The following is a 22022-nucleotide window of genomic DNA, read 5'->3' as shown; positions in this document are numbered from 1 at the left end:
CTTGTCAGTGTAACAGTTGGTATAATGGGACAATTGATTCAAATCTCTCAAAGCGTCTCTATCAAGTTCTTTCTCATCCCTGAGTTGAGGTAAGTTTTCTGAGCCATATCACGCGCCAACTCTGCGAAGCCTGTCCGACCCTTTAGTGCAGCTGTAAGGTGCTGGGTCTGCTCGCTACAAACTACCCACTGTGCACAGACCTCAGTTCAACGTATAGTTTTGATTGACATTTGGTTGAGTTGTCAACCAATGTGAAATCAACAAAACCTTTCACCATATCATTGGATTTAGCTTAAAGTTGGGTGGGAAAAAAATACAAAATCCCTTTTATGACTTTTTGCAAATCCAATTCGTTTTCCACGTTGATTCAACGTCATCACAGTTTTTTTTGGCTTGAAATGACGTGGAAACAATTGATTCAAACCGTTTTTTTTCCCAGTGGGTCGTAAGTAGCCTATTTGCTAAAATGCATGCGATTGCAACCTCTCTGCTCTGGCAACTTCAGATGGTTTCCAGGTGTGGCAAGCTGTTTGGATAACAACGAGTCTAGCTAGCTATCTTGTAATCATTGTAATGTCACACAGTTAATAGTTCTATTCTATTGTCTAAGGGATTCATCAAGACCAACTCAAATGGCGTCCCTGATCTGCCCCCTGTAAGACCATCGACGATGTCAACTGGTGCGCCTTCTCCCCGACACTGCTGCCCACCTGTTCAGCTGACAAAACCGTACGAATTTACAACACCCAAGACTTTTCCCGAAGTCCCATAATCCCCACTCTCTGGCCACGGCTATGGCATCCACTGTTGTTGCTTCAGCGCCTGTGGTCAGTATTCAGTATTTAGCCTCAAACATGACAATGATCGTAGGAGTTGTCTATACAGCACAACATTTTGATCTGGGACCAGGCTATCTTGGAGTCTCCATATATGGGAATTTGTTGAGACAGGTGTTTGATTAATTTGTTCCCGTCTCTCAGGTAGCGGTGGGGTAGAGTTCCACCGGGCCTCCTGTGGACAAGGCCGCACGCTGAAGGTATGGACCGTCTCTAGGTCCAACACAGGCAGTACGTTGACCACACGCTATGGTTATGCAAATGCCATGTTTAACGTTGAACTGTGTGCATATGTTGATGTGGTGGATGTGTGGTCACAATGAATGATCTGAGGGTGTCGTCCATCCGTCCCCTCTGGCCCGTAGGCTGTAAGATGCAGCTGCTGCACATCCTGACCGGCCGGTCTACCCCGGTGCTCTCCTGTGCTTTCTCTGCAGACGAACAGCTGCTTGTGTCTGGGTAAGTCCCCCCGTAGGTGATCTAAGGCAAAGCGCTCTCACAGTTGATCAAGATAAAGTTGTAAATTTACTCCAACTGGCCACAAGGGGGAGAAGTGTGTTGCTTTTTTACCATGGCCTTTTCTGTTGCAGCTCAGTGGACAAAACAGTCGCATGATGCTGTAAGGCACTCGAGCTCTTTTCATTACCGTAGATGTAATTTCAGTTTAACTCCCCATGTTAATGTTCCACACAGAAACCCATGAGCACCTCCCATCTGAACTTGAGTGTTGTTGCTTTTTCAGAGCCAGGGGGCTTTGCGCGACACATTGAACCAACTTGAGAGGTAATCTTCCTTCTTACCCTTGGGGACATCGTCGCATCTCAATGGCCTTCTTCGAATAGCCTACTTTTAAAAAAATGTACCTTTCCGTCCTCCCTCCCATGATCCTTTGCTGTAGGTACGTGACGTGGCCAGATGTTTGTCACTGAATCTACGCCTTCTCTCCCAGCGCACCCCTGATCGCCACGGTTTCTATGGACAAGACTGTCAATATATGGAGAGTAGAGGACGGACGCATTGGCCATGGTGGGTAACACACACACACACACACAGATGGACAGAAGTCTAAGATAGGTGTATTGACAAGCTGCCAGTGTAATTGGCATTAAGAATGGCATTAGCATTCTGAGTCACGGTGTGGGGTTCCTACGTACTGTTTCACTATTTTCTCATGTAAACAAAGATCCTGTTGACTTAATGGTGATGACAGCCTGGTGATTATGTGCTGTTTTTGCATAAGCTCTTTATTGACTATGGCTTAATTATGTTTTTTTTATTCTGCCAATCACCATCCCTCTCTCTGCATGGTTCATGGGGGGGAAAAAGGCTAATCTTTACCTGGTGAGTCATACATTTTCTCCCTCATTTGCACCACTCACGTCCCATCTGCTCATTGAAAGCAGTGAGGGATGGAGGGTCTCTGTGAAACCTAGGAGTCCCACTGCTATCAAAGAGGGCTTTATTGAGCACCCAGGTGATAATGCCTTCTGCTAATATGGCTGAGTCTTTCATAGCCTGTTGTGTTTCCAGGCGACTTTTTCCTTGAAGCACTGCCTGGCGAGAACTGAGTTGCTTTTTTATTTTCACATGTATTCACTGTATTAGTGTACACAGTGTACAAAACATTAAGAACACCTTCCTAATATTGAGTTGCACCCCCCCCCCCCCCCCCCGTTTGCCCTCAGAACAGCCTCAATTCATCAGGGATTCATCAGTTTATGATATGGAAAGAGCAGGTGTTCATAATGTTTTGTACACCCAGTAGTTGTATAGGCTCACAATGCTTTCTTCCTCACCTCCTCTCACCTGACACCTTTCCAGCTCTACACAGCTCTTTCTAAGAGAGGCTTGTCAATAAAAGGCTTGCAATTCAATGACTGTAAATACATTCATGTTCATCGTTTTAGTTGACAATGGTATTTTTTCAATTTTTATGCGGAGTCGTACTGTGCTCTATGTAATGTACTACATTTTTCACATCTTGTTATCCAGTTGAAACTGCAACATTCTCATGTGGAGGTGGGGAAAGTGACTAAAAAGCACTATAGAAACTTTTTATGGATTACGCATTAACTATAGTAACAGCATGTCATTGAGAGATACTAATGTGCGGTCACTTCCTGTTTTCCGACCGATCAGGCAGAAAGTTGCCGGGTCACTCCAGACTTCTGTTCAGTGATTGGTCAGAGGAGGGCGTGTGAGGGGCTGGAGACGCTGGTGGAGAACTTCAACGCAAACAACATAGATGGAGCTGAGCTCGTCAGACCAAGGAGACACTGGCCTCAGAACTCAACATAGGTGGGGACGGCACATCACGCCATCGACTACACACATTATCATAATAACATGCATTATCATGCAGCTAATGGTACATTATCATATTCTACACATTACCTACTTGTCAGTCTGGTATCTGAGATCAACATTTTGTACAGTAGCTGGAAACAGAGCGTCATCACATACTCAGACTGGAATATTGTTTTAAGTAGGGGGAGGGACAGATGAAAAACAAGGTGGACATTGAGGAATGAATGTTAATGAGATTTCCTCAGGATTACATGCATTTGAACTGTACAGCCTTAGATTAGGCCATGTGTATTCTGCTTTAAGATTTCTGCCCCATTACATAACACAATTACTCATCCCAAAATACATATCATGTAACATAGAAAATGGTACACACCGAATACCATTTCTGTCTGAAACGATTCCAAAATCCATCTGAAAATGTGACTTACAGATTTTGGTGGATCTGTATATCTTCTCTTTTAAATACAGATCTTTCACCCTAGTGAGGAAAGCCAGTTTTCCCAACTTTTTCTCTGTGAGGTGGTCGGTGTCGGTCTGTTGTTGGTCTCTCATGCCAATAGCAACCATGGTAACCAAACAGCCGTGTTCTCTAAAAGAGATGAATCTCTTAGTAGACATGGGTGTCTCTCTACTGTCTCTGAGAGTGAGAGATGGCACCATGCCAGGCTGTTGTCTTCCTGATGGAGGGCTCTTTTAGTTTTTTTTGTGTGTCTAACACACACACTGACCTCACTTTGCTGTAGTCTCCATGGTGACCAGGAAATGGGTCATGTACGCAGTGTGTTCAAGCCAGGATATCATGTCCACAAATGATGCAAGCTCCGTTGGCCAATGTACCATTTTCCCTTAACTCTGCCTGGTTGTTTCCTGTTGGTGTACTGTAGAGTCTGTGGGGCTGCGCAGTATGGTCCTGAGGAAGGTGTGGGGGGGGGTGTACCGGTGTTCCTGATGAGTTCCTCTGTCCAATCACCAGAAAGCTGATGAGGGACCCTGTTATCGCTGAAGGTGGGACACGCCCCCACGGCAATCTGTCTATCTGTCTGGTGCCTTTTTTAGCTATCTATTGCTATGCTACAACATTTTTTGTAATACAGTGGCATGTTTTTAAAGGATGCAAAACACACTATCCATCTTGTCTACTTTTTCTTCTGAACAGATGGGTACTCCTATGAGAGAGAAGCGATTTGAGAGCTGGATCACAACCAAGAATCGTTCCAGCCCCATGACCAACCTGCCCTTATGGACAACACATCTGATCCCAAACCGAACCCTGAAGATGGCTATTGGACGCTGGAGGACCAGCCAGTGAGAGAGGGATGCAAGCGTGTCTCTACATCCCTTTTCAATCCAAAGATGGTCTATCCCTCAGTTAACTTCTGACCAAAAGTAGGCTTATAGTACATAAAGCTATAAATGATGTTTTCAGGTTGACCACACAGAGCTTCGATTCAACCCCTCACTGTGTCTGCACTCACACACATCTGTTGGGATGAAACTACTTTTATAATGTAAATATTTATAGCTGATGAGACATTCTAATATATATAATATATATATATATATATATATATTAAACTCAATATTAAACTCATGCATGTTGACCATGTTCTACTCTGCTGCTTTAGCTCAAACCATTTCATTGTTGATGATAGTGTATTCGGAAAGTATTCAGACCCCTTGACTTTTTCCACATTTTATGTTACAGCCTTATTCGTTAAATTAAATGTTTTTTTTTCCCCCTCCTCAATCTACACACAATACCCCATAATGACAAGCAAAAACAGGTTAGACATTTTTCAAATATATAAGAAAATAAAAACCTATCACATTTACAAGTATTCAGACCTTTTTACTTTTGTTGAAGTACCTTTGGCAGCAATTACAGTCTCGAGTCTTCTTGGGTATGAAACTACAAGCTCTGCACACCTGTATTTGTGGAGTTTCTGCCATTCTTCTCTGCAGATCCTCTTCGCCCCAGTCTGAGGTCCTGAGTGCTCTGGAGCAGGATTTCATTAATAATCTCTCTGTACTTTGCTCTGTTCAACTCTCCCTCGATCCTGACTAGTCTCCCAGTCCCCGCCGCTGAAAAACATCCCCACAGCATGATGCTGCCACCACCATGCGTCACAGTAGGGATGGTGCCAGGTTTCCTCAAGATGTGACGCTTGGCATTTAAGCCAAAGAGTTCAGTCTTGCTTTCATCAGACCAAAGAATCTTGTTTCTTATGGTCTGAGTCTTTAGATGCCTTTTGGCAAACTCCAAGTGGGCTGTCATGTGCCTTTTACTGAGGAGTGGTTTCCGTCTAGACACTACCATAAAGTCCTGATAGGTGGAATGCTGCAGAGATGGTTGTCCTTCTGGAAGGTTCTCCGATCTCCACAGAGGAACTCTGGAGCTCTGTCAGAGTGACCATTGAGTTCTTGGTCACTTCCCTGACCAAGGCCCTTCTTTCGATTGCTTCGTTTGGTCTTGAGGCCGGCTCTAGGAAGAGTCTTGGTGGTTCCAAACTTCCATTTAAGAATGGAGGCCACTATGTTCTTGGGGACCTTCAATACTGCAGAAATGTTTTGGTACTCTTCTCCAGAGCTGTGCCTCCTTCGACCTCATGGCTTGGTTTTTGCTCTGACATGCACTGTCAACTGTGGGACCTTATATAGTCAGGTGTGTGCCTTTCCAAATCATGTCCAATCAATTTACCACAGGTGGACTTCAATCAAGTTGTAGAAACATCTCAAGGATGATCAATGGAAACAGGATGCACCAGATCTCAATTTTGAGTCTAATAGCAAAGGGTCTGAATACTTGTGTAAATTAATTGTTTCAACTTATTTGTAACGAATTTGCAAACATTTAAAAAATAAAAAAAAATTGTTGCTTTGTCATTATGGGTATTGTGTGTAGATTATTATTTGAAACCCTCAATCAATTTTAGAATAAGGCTGTAATGTAACAATGTGGAAAAAGTTGTGGGGTCTGAATACTTTCCAAATGCACTGTAGGCATTTTGAAGGGATACTGGTGTCAACAACAGAAGTTTTCAATCTATGGCTGAAGTTATATAACATGGGATAGCAGGTGTCGGTACACACACAATTTTACACATGGGTGTCTGAAATGAGGGGAAGGGAGATGACATTTCGAAAGGGAAGACTGTCATTGTAGTTTTCCAAAGAGATTTTATTTCCCCATGATTATGGTGGTAGTGCTTGAGCATAGTCTGTATAATGTGTCGCATAGCTCACAAATCAAAGATAATAATAATAATACCCTTACAAGCTATTCTGTACCTTTACTGTAAACTGTTAATGTTGTGCACACAAACGAAATATATCCCATCAACTTTTCAAATATTTCTCTAGCTGTGCAAAAATAACTATATCAAATATATTGTTCTTACAACTGACCAAGCCGTCGGCACAGTAAATACATTAACATCGACCGCAACAACAAGCAGTTACAACAACGTCCGTAGGATTATATGTACACTTAGTTAAATATAATTATTTATAAAATGTACAAAGGTATAGAAACCCTCCATGCATTGTGAAGCACTTTGCATCGAGGGCTCTGGTATACTGACAAAGGCGATCACCACTTATATCATCTATAAATAGAACACGTACAAATCTAATGTATAAACATCCCTATTCGATATGCGTGCCGATCATTAGCCAATCGTTTAATCAAATGGCTTTTCGTCCATTAGCATCCGAAACCCTTTACTGTTGTTCTTTACAAACTACATCATAGTTACGTTGTTATAATGGTCCATAGTAGGATGCTATGCTACTGTTCAGCTATTGGACTGGTACTATATGGTGTTTCCCAGGTGTGATTATGTGCACTGTGTTGTTTGCTTACTGGTGTTGCTCTAGGCATGCTTACGCAAAAAGCACAAAAGCCTCAAATGGATGCTTAAGTCTAAACGCAGTGCATCACATACACTGTCACTTTACAAGAGTCAGATTAAGGAAAGAAACTTTGAAACCCTTCCCTTGCCACCGTTTCTCTGGAATACAGAGAAATGTATTATGGTGTTTGTGCTTGAATGAACATGGCCAGTTCAGACGTTGGATTCTATAAAGGAGCGTTTAGGTTTGATGGGTAGGATGGCTGGGTTATCTCTGGTGAACCCTGCCTGCCGGTGGTTCCCGTCTGGGAACTGGGAGGAGTGATGTAGGCCTGCAGCTGGACCTGGTCTTGGCTCCCTGTGGTAGAACCTGTCTCCAAACTCCCGGGCCTTGGCCTGAGCCTGTTGGGCCAGGTGCTGGGCCTGAGCCTGTTGGGCCAGGTGCTGGGTTTGAGCCTGGGCCCCGTTGAGCACCTGGAGGGGAGCCTGGCTCTGCAGTGGCTCAGCGTAGGAGGACCTCCGCTTGAACTCATTATTCAATCCCTGGATGTTGTCCGTAGGGGCCATGCTGTGTCTCTGGTTCTCTAGACCTTCAGGGGAAAGTGGCTGGGAGTGAGGCTGACCTTGCCAGCCCAGTCCAGGTGGGGGCTGCCCCTGGACACGCACTGCCTTGTCCTTCACCCCCATGAATGGCCGAGGCTTGAGCTCTGGTTTAGCCGGTTTGGGGCGAGGCACGTCGGGCCCCTGAGTAGCCTGGGTCCTGCTGCTGTCTGACAGGGTCCCGCTAGAGGCTAGGCTACTGCTAGAGCTGGAGGCCTTTATACTGCCTGTTTGACCACCAGAACGCAGACCGGGGCCAGCCGACCCCCCAGAACCCTCCCTCCTTACCTCCTTACCAACCCCAGGAGTGAGGGACCCAGCATGCCCGTCCAACGTGGTGCCGGGGTGGGCTGAGAGCCTTTCTGTTCCCCTAGCCAGGCTGGAGGAGTGGCCCTGGAATGGCTGGACAGATGAGGAGGAGGAGAGGTGGTGGTGGTTGACAGGGGTGAGCCCCGGGTGGTGGTCTGTGGAAGAGGAGGGCAGAGGGCTGATGTCGATGCCCAGGCCAGGGCTGGGTCTCAGGGAGGTGGAGATGTGTCTGCCTGGCAGGGGGCTAGAGGGGCCACACAGAGACATAGGCCTGCCCCCTGGTCTGCCCCCTACCTGCAGGGAGTTACAGTGCTGCTGCTGCTTGGTCTTCATGCTTTGGTTCTGTCTAGGACCCTGCAGGACAGGGCCCTGCTTGTCCAGAGACAGGTTGGTCTGTGTGGACCCATCCAGAGGGGAACCAGGCCTGGGGTCCAGGGGAGCTAAGCCCACTGTGCCTGGTACTGGTGGGAGAGCCCTGTTGGGTCCATAGGGGTTATTGGGCCTGTTGGGTCCATACGGGTTCTGTGAGGGCTCTTCCTCTCCCCCTATCTCTTCATAATCGTCATCTAGTTCATCTTGGCTCTGTGTATCACAACTCCTCTCTGTGTCCTGGCTCCTCTCTGTGAGGTCATCGGGAGTCTGACTGTGTGCTGCTTGTTGGCCCTGTGGTGTGTTGGGGGACTGCTGCTGCTGTTGTTGTTGACACTCGTCCTCCACACGCGTCAGCAGACGGTGGATCTCCCGGTTGGTGGGGCAGAGCCGAGACGCCTCATGGAGGTCGGCTAGCGCCCCCGCATACTGCCTGGATGGACACATGAGGCGAACATAGTGAGAGGTGAGTGTGTCTTGTCCTTAGACAAAACTGTACCCGTCCATTCTAGTCCCCCCTTGTTATCAGTATAAAGGGAGAACTGGTGTGTACTAACCTGCTGCTCCTCTTGGCTCGTGCTCTGGTGTAGAACGCCTCATAAGACTTGGGTTTCAGTTCCAGGGCTTTGGTGGCAAACTCCTCCGCTATACCAAAATCCTGTCGGGGGGGAAAAAGAGGACAGGAACTCAACAGTTAATTCTGAATGTTTACTGTTAAATTCAGTCCACCCTGAATTTCTCAAGGAGAAGCCAAAACCAACGCCTTGAGGTCATTAGCCAGGGTAATGTGTTTGTGAGCGTTAATGAGTGCAGTGTGAATCCAGCGGTAGTCCACACAGCGCCACACTTTGCAATTACTGTAAGTGACTGGAATGAGGAATTCAGCGTTGTTTAACTGGAGAATTATTCATCTGTGTGCAGCTCAGAGTAGAGCAGCTTTATCTCCCAGTGTCTTAATGGATTCTCCAGACGGGTGCTCGTAGCTTCTCTCCAAACCGTAAAAAAAACTCCTTCAATCAGATGTCGGAAATGAAAACTATTGACTCTTTAAAGGTACAATGCAGCTGTTTTTATCTCAATATGAAATTATTTCTGGGTAACCTTACTCGCATGGTTTTCATAAATATATATATAAAAATAGCTTCTTAGCAAAGAAACATTTTTCAAGCAATCATTTTGCTAGGACTGTCGGAGTGGTCTGAGTGTGGAGGGGATAACTGAAAACTAGCTGTTATTGACAGAGAGCTTTGGAACTCTCTTATTGATTTATTAACTGATTGAACACCTGGTGATGTCTTTTCAAACAGCTCTTACAATAAAAGGGCATTATCATCATTGTCACAATTTCACAGTATTATTGCAACCTCACAGTGTGGAAATATACACTACCGTTCAAAAGTTTGGGGTCACTTAGAAATGTCCTTGTGGTCCATGAAAACATGCATGAAATGAGTTGCAAAATGAATAGGAAATATAGTCAAGATGTTGACAAGGTTATAAATAATGATTTTTAATTTGAAATAATAATTGTGTCCTTCAAACTTAGATTTTGTCAAATAATCCTCCATTTGCAGCAATTACAGCCTTGCAGACCTTTGGCATTCTAGTTGTCAATTTGTTGAGGTAATCTGAAGAGATTACCATGCTTCCTGAAGCACCTCCCACAAGTTGGATTGGCTTGATGGGCACTTCTTACGTACCATACGCTCAAGCTGCTCCCACAACAGCTCAATAGTACACAGCGTTGTACGAGATCTTCAGTTTCTTTGCCAATTTCTTGCATGGAAAAGCCTTAATTTCTCAGAACAAGAATAGACTGACGAGTTTCAGAAGAAAGTTCTTTGTTTCTGGCCATTTTGAGCCTGTAATCGAACCCACAAATGCTGATGCTCCAGATACTCAACTAGTCTAAAGAAGGCCAGTTTTATTGCGCCTTTAATCAGGACAACAGTTTTCAACTGTGCTAACATAATTGCAAAAGTGTTTTTTAATGATCAATTAGCCTTTTAAAATGATAAACTTGGATTAGCTAACACAACGTACCATTGGAACACAGGAGTGATGGTTGCTGATAATGGGCCTCTGTACGCCTATGTAGATATTCCATAAAGAATCAGCCGTTTCCAGCTACAATAGTCATTTACAACATTAACAATGTCTACACTGTATGATCAATTTGATGTTATTTTTATTGGACAAAAAAAATGTGCTTTTCTTTCAAAAACAAGGAAATTACTAAGTGACACCAAACTTTTGAACGATAGTGTATATAAAACACAGGGGAATCATGTTTTTGACTGAACTGAGCCTTTAATGGTAATTTCATAAGCACCTCTAGTGGCCCTGGTGTGTGTGCATGCGTGTACAATATGTCTGTGTGTGTACGATGTGTGTACATGCCTGCGTACACAGTGTATCCACCCATCTCTTTGTATGCCTAGAGAGCATGCGGTTGGCTTGTTTTTAAACGCGTTTCCCTGCTCCCCTCATTCCTCTCAGGTGAATATTTAATGAAGCAAACCACAGTGTGATTCCGTCCTTGAGATGGAGGTGGGCATTACACCACAGCCTTGAAATCCACAGCTCTGAATAACTGTTCAATGTTTAATAACAGTTTTTATGGCCTCTATACTCCCACTCCCCTCCTGTTCTATTCACCTGAACGTGATGAAATATGGATGATATGTGCCCAGCCAGCTCTCTCTTCCCCCTGACCCAATATCCACCAGCAACAACGGAGGGAGGATCCCTTCTTTCCGTGTGGGTTTGTGTGCGCCCGTGTTTGTGCACACGCTCCCATACTGATTCCTCCAGTATATGGGAGAGGATGACCGTATCACATTATAGTATCTTTCCATTATTCATTTGCCCGGAGGATGCCATTTTACCACCACCACTCTAGTATAACAGTCTTATTATATTGTCTGGTAAAACAAGGGTGTGTTAGATCACACCCTCCAGGCTGCTGAGATGAAGATCTATCCATTATACCTACTGCTATACTATTAACATGAAATTACATTTCATTCAATATTAAATTCTATAAAATAGCTAATGGAGTAGTGTGTAGCTATATCAGATGACGTAATACCTGCAGTTTTATTACATGTTCAATTATATTAGCAACTGATAGTCGTGTGTGTGTGTGTGTGTGTGTGTGTGTGTGTGTGTCTCACATTGGTTTTCCTGCGGCAGCGTGACATGTTGAGGTACAAGGAGACACGGAGCTCTTTCAGGCCCTTCAGTTCGTCTCCGAAGCCGTCTCGGGGGAACTTCCTCAGGGCGTACTGATACCTCTGGGCTGCCTCCTTCATCCTCCCCTTCTGGGGAGGGAGGGAGGGAGGGAGGGAGCGAGACATTGATTTGGAGATTTTCTAATTGGACACACTTTCATGACAGACAGTCACACACACACAGAGATCAGGTTTTCCTTTTGTTGTTAACCCACCTTATACAGCAGGTTGCCCTCCTCCATGAGTTTCTGTAGGAGGATGAGGAGCACGTCTGGTTTGGATGTGGCCATCGCCCACGTAGCATGACCTGGTCAAGAGGTACGAGAACACAGGTTAAACACACACACACACACACACACAACTCTCCAAAAGGTATCTAAAGAAAGTACCTGATCGATCATAAGGGGATGTTCTGTAGCCTTTTAGCAGGTGGAAAAAAAGTGAAGAGAAAGAGGGGTGAAATACATGATGTTGCTATAGCAACTTCCTCAAGACACTGACAGATCAGGTCAACTCCAACTCACCCAGCTTGGCCCCTTTCTTCAGTAGGGTCACCACCACAGCAGCGTTTCTACAGCCCACAGCCCTCTCCAGAGGCCTCACCCCACTGTGGTCCACATGCTCCACCACCGCACCCTTCTCCACCAGGTACTGAACCTGTGGTTGTAGAGGACAACACAAAACAAACAGCATTTTTTAAAAGGATTCAAACGAGGCCAAAGGGAATTGTGCAAATTCAGTAGTGTGTTTAAAAAAGTCTATAATCTAGGCCAGTTTAAGACAATCTAGGCCAGTTGCAGCGCAATCAGAATTATGTCTGTTGGTCAATTTGTTTCTCCAGTTTGCGGTATTAGAAGGAACCCTACCATCTCTGCATCACCGTTGAACGCTGCCAGGTGGAGAGGGGTACGTCCGTTCCTGTCAGGGTGATCTATCTCTGCCCCCTTCTCCACCAGGCACTCCACCACGCCCTTCTGACCCTTCAGACACGCCCAGCTCAGAGCTGTCTGGCCCTCCTTGTCCACGGAGGCTAAAGATGCGCCTGGAACCAGATCAGAAATAACATGCTCACTCCATTGCAACTCAGTCACTGAGACACTGTACACCCATTTAGTACTGGGCCGGACCCTCAGTGGCCAGGAAAACATTCCCCACACCATTACACCACCACCACCAGCCTGTACAGTTGACACCAGGCAGGATGGGGATCATGGACTCATGCTGCTTACGGCAAATCCTGACTGCCATCAGCATGACGCAACAGGAACCGGGATTCGTTGGACCAGGTAACGTTTTTCTACTCCTCAATTGTCCAGTGCTGGTGACCGTGTGCCCACTGGAGCCGCTTCTTCTTGTTTTTAGCTGATAGGAGTGGAACCTGGGTGTGGCCGTCTGTTGCTATAGCCCATCCGTGACAAGGACAAATGAGTTGTGCGTTCCGAGGTGCCATTCTGCTAGTCATTAGTTTTGACCATTCTAACGTTCAAACGAACAGTAACTGAATGCCTCGATGCCTGTCTGCCTGCTTTATATAGCAAGCCACGGCCACGTAACTCACTGTCTATAGGAGCAAACCATTTTCGTGAACGGGGTGGTGTACCTAATAAACTGGCCACTCAGTCTATACTGTATCTCAGAGCTACAAAATGAAAAAAGGATCTAAAATATCACTATTTATTTAATGCACTGAGAATTGACATGTACCATGATGTGACCCTGACCCTTGACCTCTTACCCTTTGTCAGCAGGAAGTCAGCAGTGCTGAGGTGGCCCTCGCTGGCTGCCACCATCAGCAGACTGCGGCCCTGCTTATCGATGGTGTTAATGTCCACACCTCTCTGCAGCAACAGCTCTGCTACCTGAGAGAGGGGGGAGAAAGACAGAGAGGGACAGAGAGAGTGAGAGCATGAGTGAAAGGACAGCCATCAGTGCTGTAAAGCAGGAACATTAGAAGTGTAACAGAAGGATTCATCAGAATGAGTCTCACCTGGGGGTGTCCATGCCTGATGCAGCTGAAGATTGGGACCACCCCCCTCCGGTTGGGCTGCTCCGCCCCTGCACCCCTCTCCAGCAGGAAAACACACGTCTCTGTCCTGCCCCGGCCTGCAGCCGCACTCAGAGCTGAGAGAGAGAGAAACCCCCAGAACAGTGGTCAACTACCTACTTCACCACTGTGCTCTGAATGAAAGTAATCTTCGTTTTTGTGTTATTGATTGTTTTGAGAGTATAATATTGCCACCACACATGCAATGTGAGCTACAGTACACTGAACAGAAAACGTCACACCCCTGAGTATGACTTTCAAAGCCTATTTTTAGACTGGCCACACTTCAGTGGGCCCATATTTCGCTGTGCTCTCTAGAGAGGCAGGCTCTTAGCTGAGGCTGTCAAAAGTCTTACAGCTGGCCTGGCAGAGAGAGAGACAGATTTGATGGGTATTGGCCACAGCTTGCTCAACCAGCCATCTAGTCCTGGGTATGGGGCATCCATCCAGACAGTATATACCTACCAAAAGGCATCATATTCCCTAATTAGTGCACTACTTTTGACCAAAGCCCATAGTGCTCTAGGTCAAAAGTAGTGCACTATATAGGGAAGAGAGTGCCGTTTGGGACACAAGCAGACAGTGCGGACCAGGGAAGCTGAGATCAGACAGGTACTAATGTGGTCATAGGAAGGCCAAGAAGATCATCAAGGACCTCAGCCACCTGAGCCAAGGCCTGTTCACCCTGCTACCATCTAGAAGGCAGAGAAGGCACAGGTGCATCAACGCGGGGACTGAGAGACTGATAAACAGCTTCTATCTCCAGGCCATCAGACTGTTAAACAGTCACCACTACTCTACCCTGCACCTTAGAGACTGTTACTAGCTGGCTAGCACCCATTACTCTACCCTGAACCTTAGAGTCTCTTACTAGCCAGCTAGCACCCATTACTATACCCTGCACATTAGAGTCTCTTACTAGCCAGCTAGCACCCATTACTCTACCCTGAACCTTAGAGACTGTTACTAGCCAGCTAGCACCCATTACTCTACCCTGAACCATAGAGAATGTTACTAGCCAGCTAGCACCCATTACTCTACCCTGAACCTTAGAGACTGTTACTAGCCAGCTAGCACCCATTACTCTACCCTGCACCTTAGAGAATGTTACTAGCCAGCTAGCACCCATTACTCTACCCTGAACCTTAGAGACTGTTACTAGCCAGCTAGCACCCATTACTCTACCCTGCACATTAGAGTCTCTTACTAGCCAGCTAGCACCCATTACTCTACCCTGCACCTTAGAGACTGTTACTAGCCAGCTAGCACCCACTACTCTACCCTGAACCTTAGAGACTGTTACTAGCCAGCTAGCACCCACTACTCTACCCTGAACCTTAGAGACTGTTACTAGCCAGCTAGCACCCACTACTCTACCCTGCACCTTAGAGACTGTTACTAGCCAGCTAGCACCCACTACTCTACCCTGAACCTTAGAGACTGTTACTAGCCAGCTAGCACCCACTACTCTACCCTGAACCTTAGAGACTGTTACTAGCCAGCTAGCACCCATTACTCTACCCTGAACCATAGAGAATGTTACTAGCCAGCTAGCACCCATTACTCTACCCTGAACCTTAGAGACTGTTACTAGCCAGCTAGCACCCATTACTCTACCCTGCACCTTAGAGAATGTTACTAGCCAGCTAGCACCCATTACTCTACCCTGAACCTTAGAGACTGTTACTAGCCAGCTAGCACCCATTACTCTACCCTGCACCTTAGAGAATGTTACTAGCCAGCTAGCACCCATTACTCTACCCTGAACCTTAGAGACTGTTACTAGCCAGCTAGCACCCATTACTCTACCCTGCACATTAGAGTCTCTTACTAGCCAGCTAGCACCCATTACTCTACCCTGCACCTTAGAGACTGTTACTAGCCAGCTAGCACCCACTACTCTACCCTGAACCTTAGAGACTGTTACTAGCCAGCTAGCACCCACTACTCTACCCTGAACCTTAGAGACTGTTACTAGCCAGCTAGCACCCACTACTCTACCCTGCACCTTAGAGACTGTTACTAGCCAGCTAGCACCCACTACTCTACCCTGAACCTTAGAGACTGTTACTAGCCAGCTAGCACCCACTACTCTACCCTGAACCTTAGAGACTGTTACTAGCCAGCTAGCACCCACTACTCTACCCTGAACCTTAGAGACTGTTACTAGCCAGCTAGCACCCACTACTCTACCCTGCACCTTAGAGACTGCTGCCCTATGTACATGGAGTTATTAAAGACTGGTCACTTTAATAATGTTTAAATACTGTTTTACCCACTTTTTATGTATATACTGTATTCTAGTCATGGCTCATTCTGTATAACTACTGCTGTACACACCTTTTCTATTCATATACTGGCCATACAGTCTATACACACCATCATATATATTTATAATCTGGACTCTGACATTGCTCGTCCTGATATCTCTTAATTCCTTTATTTGGATTTGTTAGATTTGTGTATATTGTTTTGTATTGCACTGTTGGAGCTAGAAACACGAGCATTTCACTGTGTGTTTAATATGTGTTCGATACGTGTACGCGACCAATGTCATTTTCTTTTCTTTGACGCAGCCTCCTGTTTCACCTTGGCTGGGATGATGAAATACTCACAGGAGAGGTGACATCACCCATCTGGTCCTGGAAGCCAGTGGGGAGGGAATGACGCCACGAATGACATCTGTGGGAGCATGTAGGGCACACCCTCCCCATCTGTCCCACCGATGGTTCCACATGAGCACATACGCAATTACAAATCACCTCACTCATTTCATTTCCTTTATCTCATTTCCCTTCACGCCAGAGCAAAAAGTTGAGATAACAAAATACGTTCAGATTTTTTTTTTAAAGTATTGTGGCTGGGATTGATACATTTAGGAATACTTTGTCTTGTGACTCAACACTTCTCGATCTAAGATAAGGCAGACTGACTCATAAATCAATACGCAATTTGCGGATTCATGCCTGAACAGCTGTGCTTCTGTTGTCAATGTCAAATATCTGAGGGGAGTTAGGATGAAACAGTGGAGGAGTCTGTCAGTCAGAGGAGAGCTGTCAGTCAGAGTCAGCTGCTTTTACCAGACAAAGAGTATGTGGCTTTCAGGTTAAATCCCTGACATGAGAGGCCTCGTGCCGACAGCCTAGCTCAGCTAGTTTGGCCAGACTGCTCCAATCAGCAGCTGTGCGACCAGAGCCATATATTTAGAAATATGTCTCTGGGTGTGGTCTTCTGTCTGTTTTTGAGTAAACTGGGTGTGATATGTAAATATCCTGTTGCAGTAAGGTGTGAATAGGTAAGGCTCCATAGCTCAGTGGTTAGAGCACTGGTCTTGTAAACCAGGGGTCGCGAGTTCAATTCTCGCTGGGGCCTTGGTTGTGGAATCAAAATGTTTTGATCTCATATTGAAAATACTATTTTTGAATAAAGGCCAATGAGTTGAATGGCTCCTAAAGCTAGTTCACAAACAAGATTTAAAACATGATCCATTGATGCTGTCCAGGTTTATCACTACTTCCCACAGCTATAAACACTACTTCTGACAACTCTCACGTATGTCACTGACCTTGTGTGGACGACAGACACACACAGCTGCTACAGATACAATAGTTATTCATCTGTTCCATGTTATTTCATTCGCGTACAGTAAACCTTTGGCGTCTCACCCACAGAGGAGGTAGAGACAGACAGGCAGGCAGACAGACAGACAGTAGCCTGCCCTCCAGGGAGAAAAACGTAATTATTCTCCACTAATGAGAAGCCACCAGGCACGGGAACACATTTGCATAGAGAGAGGACAATTTCACAGGCAGAAGTATTCAAGGACTTCTTTCACCGAATAGATTAGAAGAGCTGAAGTGAAATCATTCGACATATAGCAGAGTATCAAGATTCTCTACCCTGGGAGGATTTGTCAATGTAAAACCAATATTTATGAAAATGAAACCATTCTAGACTGAATGGTGAGCCCAAACAGTAAAACAAACGAAGGCCATTAAATTGGTACTATTGTTTATTTTATCGCCCAGTCAACATAAATACATGATTTCCTTCAATTTACCTCTAAATAGCCTATTTAGTATTCTATATTTGCATTAGCGAGGTTGTTTTCATTCAGGATTGGCTTACAAATGTGACCAGCAGCCAGCAATTGTATGTATGCTTCCAATTGGCAGTGGTTGAGTGCTGTCTGTCCCCTAGCCTATGTATTTACTACTGAGAGCACATAAACACCTATGATTGTATTAGTTGAATGGGTATTAGAATCAAGACAGGTTTGCTTAAATTCCTTTGGTTGGAGATGGAGGAAATACCATCTGATATCTACACCAGCTTCAATGTAAGACCATTATAATCTAATATTACCACATCTTTCTTCTTGAGCCTGTTACTCATTTCACAGATGCTCTTATCCAGAGCAACTTACAAGTGCCTTGCTTTAAGGGCACATCGACAGAGTTTGCACCGAGTCAGCTCGGGGATTTCAAACCAGCGACCTTTCGGTAATTGACCCAACGCTCTTAACCGCTAGGCTACCTGGAATATATGACCCAGTTTCAAACCATTACCACCACTGCCGCCTAAATCTCCCGCTAACGACCGGATCAGAAGAGTCCGTCGGTGTAACCTGCCGTCTTAATAGGTCCTGTTGGTTAAAAGCAGCTCAAGTTCTGTACACTCTTCAAGCCTCTCTTCCCCAGTGAGCTCAGCTACACCTCCGAGTCCTGAACAAGCACACGGGCTCAATATCCCTTCGCTCGCATCCTACGCTACAGTAAACAGTAAATGTACAGTGGGCAAGTGGAGACCACCTGAGAAGCTCACTAGGAAGTGGATGACAACAAATGATCTCCGCTTGGTAAAAACGAATGCCAACCACCGTTCGAGAGGCAGCGAAAACAAGCAACAGAAAACAGAGGATGAGGAAAGAAAATAAACATGATTATACAGACAAAGGGAAAGTGCACTGTGTACCCGTCTCTCCCCAGAGTGTGTCGGGAGCGTCTATCTGCACAGCCAAATCGTCATCTTTCAGCTCCAGTAAGCTCTTCGCAACCTGACAACGAGACAATAGTACGCACAAGAATTATACACCATAACTATTATAAGCAATACACACAGGTTGAATCTGAAGAGAGCGCACGGTGTGTGTGTGTGTTCGTCAGTGTGTGCATGCAGTAGCCTACGTGAGTTTGTCCCATGCTGCAGGCGGCCGTCAGGGCCTGTTGTAAGGCCTGGCCCTTCACACTGCTCTTCACACCGTGCTGCTGTTGGCCCTCAGGGGCCTCTGTGGGGCCCCAGTCCTGGTTCAGCAGGTAGTGGATAATGTCTGGGTGGCCCCTCAACCCAGCATGGACCAGGGCACACTGACCACTCTTATCAACATGGCCCACCTAGAGGGAGAAACACAGATCAATCAATCAATCAATGAATCCAATGTATTTACAGAGCCCTTTTAACATCAACAATTGTCACAACCATATCTACAGTAACCTAGCCTAAACCCCAAAGATCAAACAGAAGCAGATAGTTATGATACATGACTAAGTTATAACTTATTGTTATTGAATTGATTGATTGAATTGTCAACAAGGTGAGATAACGGCATGGGACTAACAACTGACCACTGACCTTGGCTCCTTTCTTACAGAGCAGGCTGACCAGTCCTGTGTGTCCTGCTGCGGCGGCCAGACAGAGGGGGGTCATGTCGCTGTCCGAGGCGCCGTCTACGGGCGCCCCCAGCTCCAGCAGCAGGGACACCATTTCAAGGTGACCCAGGTGGGCGTGCACACCCAGCACAGGGGATCGGCCAAGCACCTCTGAACGCCCGCTCACACTCGCCCCGCCCAGCATTAGTAGACGACTCACCTGTAGGTAAGATATTTTTTTTTTAAGAAAAAAGTTGTACGTGTGTGCGAGTCTCTCACCTTGACGTTGGGTGTGCGTGTGTGCGCGTGCCTGTGCTGTGTGTGCGTGCGTGTGTCTCACCTTGACGTTGGGTGTGTAGAGATTTCTGAGGGAGGCCAGGGCGGCAGAGAGGCTGTCGGTGCTACAGCTCACCCACAGAGCCTGCAGAACACTGGAGGACACACCTGTCCTCTTACTGTGACCCTGAGAGAGAGGGGGGCAGAGACACTCTGGTTCAAAACTTCCACCATCGCCCGCTCCCCAGTGTATGAGAGGAAGAGGAGAGAGGCTACTGTACTGTAATATTTGAACTCGGATAGTCTTTGGATTCACGTCCCATTAGTAGTCCATTCAGACACACTAGCTGGTACCTTGAAGATGTGTGCCTTCAGGATATGATGTCCCAGCTCCATGGTCTGCTGCCGGTTCAGCTTGCTCTCCTGTCTGGAGAACATGAAAGCCAACAGAGCATGGCCACTCCTGGGGTCACAGAGGAAGTCGGTGCTCTCTCCGTCCGCCCTCCACACGAGCCACTCTCGAAAGGAGGGGTGGAAGAGCATGCGGGTGCCGTCCCTGCGTCTCACCTAGAGGGACACGGCACAAGATCAGACAGAGGTTGTCGTCATAAATCCACAAGCGGCTGAGATAGTTACTATCGCTGGGAGCCAAGTGCAACTCCCACAGAGTGAACGTCACTCAATGCAATGGTTGTATACTACTTCCTGGTCTACTTCCTGATCTAGCTAACAACGTACGGTACGGCCGTGTCTCAACAGTCTGTCACGGGTTCTCTCCTCACCAGGACGGAGGCCAGAGTCTCCAGGCGTTGTTGGAAGTCCTCCCAGGACATCTCTCCTCTCACACCCCCAGCGTTCAGCGCCCGGAACAGCTGCTCGTCCGGCAGCGGGTGTAACGAGGCCAGCACCACGTTGAGTACGGGCAGCACCCGCTCGAAGGCTCGGTCCCCTTCGAACCCCGCACGGCACTGCAGCAGGTACACCTGATGATAAAGAGGACCACAATGGAAATACGTTTGTTGACTTGATTGTGTATTGAATCCCGTGTGTTGTACTTCCTTTAGCTGGAGCAACTCTATGGGCTGGTGTCCCAGACACAGATTAAGTGCCCAACATATTATTTCACATTTGTCAAAGATTTGTCAAATATAATGTGTTCATTCATTCACCTCAGCCAGAGAGACGGGCACTACCATGTAGTTGCCTCCCTTGAGAACCAGATGGGCGCTCTGGAACAGGTCCAGGGTCAGTTTTAGGTAGAGGAAGGAGCCCTGGCTGCGAGAGGCCAGGTGGGTGTTGAACTTGCTGAGGAGGAGGGGGTCGGGGACGGTGCCGTTGGGCGTGGTGACGTTGGCGGCAATCTCGGGGCTGACGATGACCCGGTGTTGGATGTAGTCGCTAAGGTCCCCGCCGATCTCGCTGCTCTCTGGGAAGTCGTCCAGTGAGAGTCTGGAGAAGGGTAGGAGGGCGGTGATCTCCTGGGGAGACAGGAGACAGCGATCATATTGTAGAATTGTATATGTTGTGGATTTATGTTCTGACCAAAATGGGCCTCCTGAAACCGTATATATATCACACACTGCATTCTCACACCGCAACTTCCCACCCAAGAGTCTGCAGTACAAAATCAATACGATACAACACAGTACAATTCTATCCTCCAGCTCCGGCATCACAGCAGAGAGAACCCTTTCTTCTAGTTGTGACAGGTAACATGAAAGAGGGAAAAACACTGAATAATACAAGTGAGGATGAGAACATCGTTGGCTCACTATGGTGGTGCTGTATGTGCCAGGACAACAGATTAGTCAGGGAGAGGATGGCACCCATCACATCTCTTCAAGCTGCTGCTTCTTCTGACTCACGGAAACATGAAACACAGTAGTCGTGTAACACTGTACGCGGGCACTTCTTCTGTAGGATCTTCATTTGACCAGAATCGAGGCAGCAAAATAATCCTGCAGCAACAGGATTTGAACGTTTAGTCCATAATGTTGCTTGATTGGTGGTTCGTCAAACATGTGCTGGCCAACGTTAGGCTACAGGAAAAGTGCAATACTATTAATATAACTGTGTTTTACTGCGGGTTTTCAGTGAATTTATGTGAAATCACACGTCTTATCTGCATTTCCTGTGGTGCATGAAAATTCTCAGCACTAAAAGGGGTGATCAAATTAAGATCCTACAGCTGTATATAGGGGATAGGGAGCCACGAATCCACTGACTCTCATTCTGCCAGCTTTCTCACGGATTCACATCAAATCTCTTCAGATGACAGAAGCCATCAGAAATGGTGACGTTTGAGGCAAGAGAAGAAAATTACAGCCATAAACGAATAAATCAAATGCAATACCTAAGTTAATATGAAATCATTATTGCTGTTTCATTTCCTTGCTGTGCATGCACGATTTCATTAAAGTGCGCTGATCCGAAGATTTCACAGTGCCCTGGTTGCATAGCAACCTCGATGGGACCATGCCTAAAACAGGATATTGGCAACTTCCTGTGAAAGGACCAATTGGGAGAGGAGAGAGGATAGAGAGCAG

General features: G+C 46.3%; 1 protein-coding gene, 1 non-coding gene and 1 pseudogene across 7 annotated transcripts in view; 2 read left to right on the top strand and 1 right to left on the bottom strand.

The window, feature by feature from the left end:
• Positions 1–772: 772 nt before the first annotated feature.
• On the top strand, positions 773–5095 carry LOC110527476 (annotated as a pseudogene).
• A 1211-nt stretch (positions 5096–6306) lies between these two features.
• LOC110527473 (protein TANC1) overlaps positions 6307–22022 on the bottom strand; it is a 47918-nt gene continuing 32202 nt past the window's right edge. For 4 of the 6 annotated variants that reach the window (XM_036982881.1, XM_036982885.1, XM_036982883.1 and 1 more), the window contains 16 exons: positions 20646–20954; positions 20259–20459; positions 19831–20043; positions 19541–19663; positions 19184–19420; positions 18739–18945; positions 18527–18608; positions 13496–13629; positions 13244–13367; positions 12375–12550; positions 12033–12165; positions 11898–11927; positions 11724–11815; positions 11452–11598; positions 8833–8933; positions 6307–8708 (listed from right to left, as the gene is read on the bottom strand). In XM_036982881.1, the coding sequence (XP_036838776.1) occupies positions 7211–8708; positions 8833–8933; positions 11452–11598; positions 11724–11815; positions 11898–11927; positions 12033–12165; positions 12375–12550; positions 13244–13367; positions 13496–13629; positions 18527–18608; positions 18739–18945; positions 19184–19420; positions 19541–19663; positions 19831–20043; positions 20259–20459; positions 20646–20954 (3807 nt within the window). In that variant the 3' untranslated portion in view covers positions 6307–7210. The remainder of the gene's footprint in view (positions 8709–8832; positions 8934–11451; positions 11599–11723; positions 11816–11897; positions 11928–12032; positions 12166–12374; positions 12551–13243; positions 13368–13495; positions 13630–18526; positions 18609–18738; positions 18946–19183; positions 19421–19540; positions 19664–19830; positions 20044–20258; positions 20460–20645; positions 20955–22022) is intronic. The other 2 variants (XM_036982884.1, XM_036982886.1) reach the window with 2 other exon arrangements.
• On the top strand, positions 16852–16924 carry trnat-ugu. Its single transcript has one exon. It is a non-coding gene; the product is annotated as a tRNA-Thr (tRNA).

Source organism: Oncorhynchus mykiss, chromosome 7 (assembly GCF_013265735.2).
Source record: "Oncorhynchus mykiss isolate Arlee chromosome 7, USDA_OmykA_1.1, whole genome shotgun sequence".
Classification (NCBI taxonomy): Eukaryota; Metazoa; Chordata; class Actinopteri; order Salmoniformes; family Salmonidae; genus Oncorhynchus; species Oncorhynchus mykiss.
Note: the sequence above shows the minus strand (reverse complement) of the source record. Positions and strands in the feature narration are given on the sequence as shown.